The sequence below is a fragment of the Coenobita brevimanus genome, chromosome 80, assembly GCF_032717465.1.
Source record: "Coenobita brevimanus isolate Jiangsu-jjx chromosome 80, ASM3271746v2, whole genome shotgun sequence".
Lineage (NCBI taxonomy): Eukaryota > Metazoa > Arthropoda > Malacostraca > Decapoda > Coenobitidae > Coenobita > Coenobita brevimanus.
In genome coordinates, this window is record NC_137033.1 from 24,461,016 (window position 1) to 24,470,443 (window position 9,428).

General features: G+C 39.1%; 1 protein-coding gene across 1 annotated transcript in view; it reads left to right on the forward strand.

Annotated features, from left to right (window-relative positions):
- The window catches only part of LOC145409303 (uncharacterized), a 232,271-nt gene extending 229,125 nt beyond the window's left edge, over positions 1–3,146 (forward strand). Inside the window, exon 5 of the mRNA XM_080279780.1 lies at positions 2,906–3,146. Coding sequence (XP_080135906.1) covers positions 2,906–3,043 — 138 coding nt within the window. The 3' untranslated portion in view covers positions 3,044–3,146. The remainder of the gene's footprint in view (positions 1–2,905) is intronic.
- The last annotated feature ends 6,282 nt before the right edge of the window (positions 3,147–9,428 follow it).

Sequence of the window (9,428 nt, forward strand, 5' to 3'; positions counted from 1 at the left end):
GGGATAGCAGGAAATCTAGACAATACATGATAAATTAGCTACTTCCAGGTCGATGGAAGTATCACTTAGCCTTTTCTCTTTTTTTTTTTTATATATATTTTTTAGTATGAGAATATGTCATCAGGGACATTTCAACAGGTAATGAACAGGGAAAATTAGCGACCAACTGCACGTGGGGTGTTGCTAGGTGATACATTAGCTACTTCATGGCCAATGGCAGTATCAGGTAGCCTTTTCTCTTTTTTTTATATAATTTTTTTGTATGAGAATAGGGCATAGGGCACATTTCGATGGAAAAAGTGAATGGAAAAAAACGGTTGGGAGTTGCATTGCACGGCTAAGCTGTAGCTAGGTGGGGGAGGGGGTAAGGGAGGGGAGGTCGTGAGGCAAGGCAAACACGGAAAAATGGCTAAATTGGTAACACTGGATGTGAGTACTAGCGGTATTAGCAGTGCTGCCAATAGCTACACACTGGCAGTACCGATAGATGATACAAGACCGCACTTGAACACCTGGGTGATTTTAAAAATCCCTGGATCACAGAAGTGACGCCCCGCGGTATGGTACTTATGTAATGAGTGTCACAGTAGTGACGGCCTGCAGGTAAGGAGTTAAGCTTGGTATAATTTTTGTAGCCACCCTTTGCACTTTCTTTAATTTATTTATGTTTCTTTAAGTGGGAAACCAGGTCTTACCACTGTCGTTATCAGTTTACCTAGGATTTCCTTACTCATATACAGGCATACCCCGGTTTAACGGTCTTATTGGTTAGGTAAAACCCCGTCGTTAGGCGGGGTGTCATATATTGGGGTATTTTAACATGTATTTCAGTGTGGACCATTTACCAGCCACGGGTTTCCCTCCAAACCAAGTCCAAAACCCCAAAACAGGTTTAAAGGCAATCTAAATTGCCTAACAGCTGTCAAGGAAGCTAACCTAAGCCTAACACCTGTAAACAACTCACTAAAACCAACAAATCAAATCCGGATATCATCAAATATAAGTCTGGAAAAAATCAGACTAATTAAATTGTACCCCAAAATGACAATATTCACCCCACCTGTGGCTAAAACACATTCATCGAAGTCTAAAAACAGTTTATAAATCAACCTAAACACACAATATTAGTCTAAAATATCATCAAAATTCGTAAGAAAAATCAAAACCCATCGTTAGGCGAGGTATGGTACAATTTCTATCCCCATCGTTAAGCCAGGGTATCGCATCAAGGATACCGTATATCGAGGTATGCTGTAATGAAATGCTGTTCTTAGGTTCATCAGCATATTATATGCTCTATGACTTATCTTAGTTATATCCTTCTCTGGTGATAATCCTTGTTTTATTATTACACCCAAATCTTTCTCCTCAGTAGCTTTGTTGATCTCTTTATTTCCCATTTTGCAATCCCAATTTGGTCTTCTACTTTTGCCCATTTCAGTTACAGTACAGTTATGGAACTAGTGTTAAAATCAAACTTCAATAACTGACTCCATTTATGTAGTTGATGTAAATGTTCGTGTAACTCTTTACAACTGTTTTCATATACAATTTTTGTCATGATTTTTGCATCATCAGCAAACGTATTCATATATGATTGAACTTCATTGGGCATGTCATTTACATATATCAGGAACATAATGGAGGCTAAAACTACTACTATGGCACTCCACTTATCACTTCTTTCCATTGTGAAAACTTCTCTCTTATCACAGTTCTCATCTGTTGGCCAGTGACACAACTTCTCATTCATATCAGTAAAACACCATCTATACCACCATTATTTTTTAATTTCCAAATCAACCTCTCAGGTGATAGTCCATCAAACGCTTTCCTGAAATCCAAATAAATACAATCCACCCACCCATCTCTTTCCTGTAAGACATTAATAATTGTGTCATAAAAACTCAGCAAGTTTGTGATTCAAGAAGTACAGTGGAACCCCGGAATTCGTACGCCTCTCTGCTCGTACAATTTGGTTTTCGTACAGTTTTTTCGCCCAAAAATCGCTCCAGTTTTTGTAAGGTGACCCGTTATTCGCACTAAGAGATGCAGCATCATAGGTGCCACATGGTCGCCAGTCTGGCTTTGTCTTCCACCAGCTGTGCATCAGTTATACAGGCTCAGTTAAACTTTATGATGAATTACGTATTTTTATTAGAAAATTATACATAATCATGGGCCCCAAGAGATTAGTGAGTCAGCTGGAGCTAAAAGTAAAGCAGTGAGAACAACAATTGAGCTGAAAAAGGAACTCGTTGCTAAGTTTGAAAGTGGAACCCGTGTCTCCTATCTTGCTATTCATTATAGTATGGTGAAATCTACCGTTTCATCCATACTAAAGAACGGATTAATGCAAATTACATTGTTTCTTATGGAAAAAAATTATTCGGTTTTTGAACAATTTGCAACTTGTACAGCCTCCAGGAATGAACTGTGTACGAATTCCGGGGTTCTACTGTACCGTCTCCGAAACCAAATTGCATGGAGGTTATTATTTCATTTTTCTCTAAATGAGCAACCCATTTTTCTCTATTTTTTCTTCACACAATTTACAAACAATACTTGTAAGAGACATTGGTCTATAGTTTAATGGGCCTTCCCTCCTGCCACTCTTATGTTTGGGTATTATGTTTGCTCCTTTTCAATCCCTTGGCAAATCTCTCTCCATTAGAGAACATTTTGTTTCATATAATGGTTTAACTAACTCTTCAGCATATTCCTTGATTATCCAACCAGAAATGTTGTCAGGTTCCATGGTTTTGGTTACATCCACATTTTTTATCAACTCCAAACACTCATTGGGTTCAAATTTATCATTTGATATTGGTGTATAAATTTTTATTGGCATAAGGTACTTATGAACCTGAAAATTTGTTGATTCTGTCTCTGTTTCTTGCCACAGACCATGCATTTCTTTGGAGACAAGACTGATAAGGGTGGCAATGATCATGAAATCTATGAGGATGCCCGCACCATTGGCCACAGAGTCACCTCTCCAGGTGACACAAAGGCTCAGTTGACTCAGCTACTTGGACTGTGATGCTGCATACTGTATGTGGTTTAATAGCGTGTCATCACTGTGATGTCTTTGATTGTTTTGTTGGTTTTGAATGTTTTTGGTAAAAGTAGATTTATTAAGAGTGTGCCTGTACTGTGGTGCCTTACAGATATCCCCCTTCTTTCTGCTGGAATGCATTGTTGAAAAATAAATATTATGTACAGTATACAGTACTGAATTTACTTACAGCAAACAGTGCTATGTAATGGTTTCAATAAAGACTTATTTGGAGTGATTGGAATCCCTGGGATTATTAGTTTGTACACTTGTGCAAGAGCTTTGTAAGTGTTTCTTGCAAGTGGTGGCAAAGGACTAGATGTTTGCTTCCCCCCCCCCCAATCACAGCTTCATTCAATGCCAAACATTGTAATGATATTGTAATACTGTACGGTATGCAGTCACTCTTTGAGTAACGCGGATGATGTAGACTGGACACGGACCGTGGTACTCAGACACTCAGTACTCAAACAAGTTTGCACGTATAATGGTACAATGTGGTCTAGCCACATAACAAAACTTTCACTTTTACCCTTTCTTACCACCCTTCTTCACATAAATTACCCCATACTTATGCCCCCCATCAGGTAAAACACTAAAAGTGATATAACTGTAATGTAATTATGAACATAAATGGTATTAAAATAGCTTTAACAAAAAAAGGGGGGGGGGAAGGGATGACAGTGATGCAGTGATTCAAGCTGTTTTCTCATAGCTCTACACACTCTGGGAAAATAATTTTAGTATTAGATACAGCTCGGTGGTTAACATTTGATTTTCAGAAGTAAAATACTGGAGAATGAACGAAATATACCTACTTAGCGATATTACAGCAATCTGCCTGAATGCTCCCGATAGCATGTTTATTGCCAATCTCGCTGACTCGACATGACGTCAACACACCAAACAAACTCAGATGTATACAGTTTAAAGCCATAAATAACAGTGGAAGCTTAACTGTAGTTGCTGAAAGCTAACTGAGGGGCTTCACTCCACAGACTCTACAGTGATTATAACCTGCCTCATAGCATGGAACCTAAAATGTGCAATAGGTTAAATTTGGACCAAAACAGTATCATATGTTAAGGGCATTTGTTATTCATGGTGCATTCGGCAATCATCACACAACCATGCATAATGCAAAGCTTTGTATACATCACCGGAGGATATCCATTAAATTATGATACAGTTTAGCAAAATAGCACTTGGTGATTAAATCAGAATGCTTCATACTCTGTAAAATCTAAGATACATGCAATATGAAAACAATAATGGAACCTCCTGTTTATGAACATTTTTAAAAAACATTATTTTAACAAAGGCCTCTACATACACCAGTCTGTAAAACCAAAGGATCCTCAACACTTCCCTCTAATAGGAAATTTGGAAATATTGCATCACTGTTGTACAAAATAAATGGCAAAAGTTAGATTGGGTACCTGTGTGTTGTTGATGCTTAGCTCTCTGGCACTCGCCCCTCGTTCCCTACCCCCAGCGTTGTTGTTGAGGAGATGTGCACTTCCCCAACATCTTAACTGAATCTCTCAAAGTCCAGGGCACGGCTTTCACACTGAGTCGCCTAGCCAGCTAACACTTCCTGTGTAAGCTTGAGAATTTCCCTGTGTTAATAACCTGTCGCATTAATGCCTACTGTGTAAGTACAAAAATACATTTCTCAACCACACACGTTACTCAAGGCATGACTGTACTTCAGATGTGCATATCTAACTAAAGATATTGGAAGACTGTTAATTATAAATGTTAATGCTCACCAGGTTCAGTCTCTGTCAGTTGTAAAAAATATGTTTGACAAGCAGCATGAATGACCCCTTACAGTTGACAGCCATATGGCTATTACAATCAGTTGCTTATGAAGTCATGGTTTGTATAAACTGGTATCTATCATCAGGCTACTCTTTCTCCAACTCACATCCCCTATTACTCATATACCCATCCACCTCATCTCTTATAAAGGGGTTTAAAGAGCCATAGTTTGTGAACCACAGCTACTCCTTGGAAACATGAAAGATACATTCTGAATGACTGCCACTGGGCAAGTTGTTTAGTGCCATTAGTTATTTTGAAGCCATGGCAGAGTACATAGCACAATCAAAGGATTAATATGACCAACAGGTACTAAGGGAGAGCTTGTGAAGATTGATGTAAAGGCTGAGTTCTTGCCAGTTTAGGAGGCTTTCTAGCACCTCATTCTTATTTAAATATTTTGACCAATACATCTTACCATTGTCTTGCTTGTCCATTACTTAATTATTTTTAACATTATGTTGCATGACTAGTGTATAAGAGAATATTAATATGCCTCATGTTGAAGTGAGCAAGGAAGGAAGAGGTGCCAGGAAGCCTCCTTAACCATTGAGATATGGCCATGTTTGAGTATGTTATACTGTTTTACACTGATGATTTAAAATTGCCATCTCTCCATCTTGAAATATGAACTGTAATAATAGATTAACACATTACTGTAGTGGCAGTCACGAAGAAGTGCTACGGTATGAAAAGACATAGAGTTGTAGCTATGCCCTTTTCTGCCATAGGCGTACGTGAAGTAAGCTGCAAAGGAGCGAGCATTAGGCCAAGTTAGAGTAAAAACTGTATTGTTAATGTGACAGTTTTATGCAATATGCAAAGTTGAATTCAAATTAGGCAGCATGAAGGTTTTTTTGTTCTTTTTTAAACATAAATCATATACCTGTACTGTAGTTTTACTGGGAAGTGTAAGCCAATTAGATACCATTAAATGTTCTGCATTTATGTAACATAGCCTTGAGTCTGTGCACCTCTAAGGGGGTAATGGGAGACTAGATATTATCATTCTCACTTTTGTTGAAGAAAAGTATGAATTAATGTAGAAGACTTTGCACTTGTAACTGAATCTCTAGTACAGTAGATTCTCATATTTTGCGTGATTAAATCTGGACAGCTTGAATTTCGATGGCACACAAAGTATCTATCAAGTTGCAATTTTTGACTGCAAACTTGTGATTTTGTTGGGTCAAGGCCAGAGTGTGTGATTCAAAATGTGTCTAGGGCTGCTTAGACCTGTCCGCAAACACAGTCTGGCTATGTAAAACTGAAGGATATCAGCTGTCAGTCAAAACATGAATATGGGTTGCAGTAAAGGATCATCAAAAGAAAAGAGGCTGTTTCTATGATGAATCAGATTTACATATAAAATTAAGAACTGATTGATTACACTCTTATGGTATTCTTATTTATGTTAAAATTTCACTTCAGAATTGATTAAGTAAAGGCAATAATATAACTTGAGCTGCATCATCAATGGTGTGTATTGCGTCAGCTGTTCACTTGGTCAAGGAAGCGGTCTCAGGTGGTCAAGGATGCAAGCAGTGACGCTCTTGCCTCGACAAAAGAACACGCAAATAGCAGCGTTGTTTATCGCACAGTGTATACAGCCACATTAAAAGTGAATGAAATAAAGACACTGAGTGAATGATTGTGCTGGTACCAGCTGTGTGCATGCTGTGTATCCTTTCTGAGAGAAATTAAGATACAGTCATTACTTGTTTTATGATGATTCGGTTTACGATAATTCGCCACAGTGATAATAGAAAAGTTCCGCCCCATAATTCGATTTACAATAAATTTCCCGCTATAATGATTTTGCCATCAGAAAGCGCCAGGCACATGCAAGGTAACCTCGCTTGTCTCAGGCAAGATGGCAGCCCTGGCGTGCAGCGCATTGTTATGGTTTAGGTCCCGCCACCCCTTCAAAGCCCTGTCTTTTCAACTTGTTCATGTGTGCCCCCCTGTTATCGTCACCTCTCAGCCAAACATCATACTACAGTACTGTGGATTTGTGTGCCCGGTGGTAAGGTCAGTGCCAGTGTAGGCCCCAGTGCTATGGTTGGTGCAGGTATGAGTCCCAGTGCTAAGGTTGGTGCAGGTATGGGCCAGATTCCCCTCCCCCTAACCTGTTCCTGTCTGACTCAGAGGCTGACCACTACTGTTGTGCCTGTAAGCACAGGCTGTCCCCCAGCCTCGGGGGGGACGACTTTGACCATCACAGGAAGGAATGAAGGTGGGTTGTCATTTATGGTTCAGTCTTGGTCAGGTGACTTTGTGAAGTTGAGTTGGCGTAACCCCCCTTTTATAATGGGTTTCAATCTCCCGATTTACGATAAAATTGGTATACGATAAGGTATGACCTGACGTAATCCCATCGTAAAATAAGTAATGACTGTACCTCAGTCCCAATCTAGCCTGTGCCAAAATAGGTAAGTAGTATTGTCATATGGCACAGTGCATTATTTATGGGCACTATAACTTTGAGAATGAGTGTAATAAAGACATCAAGTGAATAATTGTGCAGGTACCAGCTGTGTGGAATCTGTTCATTTGTTTTGTTATGACAAAATGTGTTTATGTGCCATCAGACATGAACCAGGATGAACGATCCTAACCCAGTAGATAATGACTGCTCTGAAGACGGCATAAAAAAAAAAAATAGACCATGCTTCACTGAAAAGGAAATAACTATGCTTGGCGAAGGAGACAAAATAAAAAACGATGATGCATGGTAACTAAAAATAACAAGAGGCAAAGATACGATTGCATGAACCATTAATCGGACATTGACAAAAATGGCATCTGGGAGGTGCCTCTATGTTTTGGCTGATGGACTTATTTAATATTTTATATTTTTACCATTGCCACAACATGACTTCTTGTTTATGTTGTTGTCAAGAATCCTGTGCCAAGTACCATACTTCATGGTATATATGACACAGCAGTGTGAAAGACACACCCTAATCCTGGAAGGGTAGTTTTGAGAAAAAAAGTGTGTCGACCAAAACTGCAGAAAGGCTGCTTGATCTGAGTAGTTTTTACTCAAATACACACTCACTTTTCAGAATCTCTATTCAGTACTGTGTATCAGTCTTTGGTTTTTGTATTTTTATGTAAAAGAAAGGTACAAGAAAAGAAAACAAACAAATAACCCCGTCCTTACAAAAAGTTACTTCATTCCACAACACAAACTTAACACTGTTTATGAAGTCTGATTCCTTTCATACAATAATTGGAGAATTAATGTTCATTGCCATTGAAGTATAATTAACCCGTCATGTCCCGAGGTTTTCCGCACCTCCGACATCCCCCAGTCCCGAGGTATTTTCGAAATTTTTTTTTTGGCTAAAACCTTCGCTTTTGGTGAGAAACATCGAAAATTCATAGAGAAATCGCTCACCTGAGGTTTAAAGTGCCCAATCCAGGTAGGAGTTCCTCCTTACCTGAGTGGGTTTTCTAACATGCTGGCACCAAAGAAAACAAGTTCTATGGGAGGGTAACTATTTTATCCACTCATAAACGGTATTTATTTATTTACTTGGTACGAATGTATATGTAGTATGACAGTATATTGGTTTTCAAGCAGTAATAAAGGCATTATAAGCATTGTTTCACTCACTAACTAATCACCATACCTGACCTATTTTTGCCACACTACCTGATCATTATTTCTGGCTGTTTCTTCTTCTAATGCTATGTAAACATTGTCCTCCACATTGTCATCGATTGGGGAATCACTCTGGCCCTGAATAACTTTACTAGCCAGGTCACTGGTAACAGGTCCTTTGCCAAGACAATGTCGTGAGGGGGGGAGGGGGGAGGTTATGCAGTGTAAGGCATTGTCCCTGCTTGGTATCTTGTACAGGAATAGAGGAAGGTGTCCCGTGTATACATACGAAAAATCACGTGCGAAAATTGAAAATTGTGCAAATTAGGGACCTTGCAATTGCACGACGTACTGGTACGTCGCCGGGACTGGCAAATGCAAATCGTTGCAACGTACCCATACGTCGACGGGATGGGGCGGGTTAATATGTATCAGTATATAGAGATGGGTATTATTTTTCTTGAAATGAATTTAAAACAACAAAACTCAACAAAATTAATTCTTTCATTCATTTAACCCCTTGGCTGCGGCAGCCATGACAATAACCCATGTGCTCAGTTTGAAGAAATAGGAAAAAAATGGTATGTTTTCAACTCATGTTTAAACTAACTTATCCATAATCTTAAAAGCTGGAATTTTTTCGGACAAACTTCAGTCTTTATGTTATCATTTGCAATGAACTGCATGTTTGTAGGAACCCCGACTCTGGTGAATGCTTTAACCCATTCCATCCAGGTGACATTTTTACATGTCCTCCTGGAGCTGTCAATGGTGCATGTATACATGATCTAGTGCTTCGCGGCATCGTTTGAATATTCCGCGGGTTATTTCCATGACACGCAGCCACTGGTAACCCTCCTGCACGCATCTGAGTCATGCTCCAGTCACCTGCTTACCTCTGTAATGGATAGACCTAAACAAAAAGTTTTCCCTTTG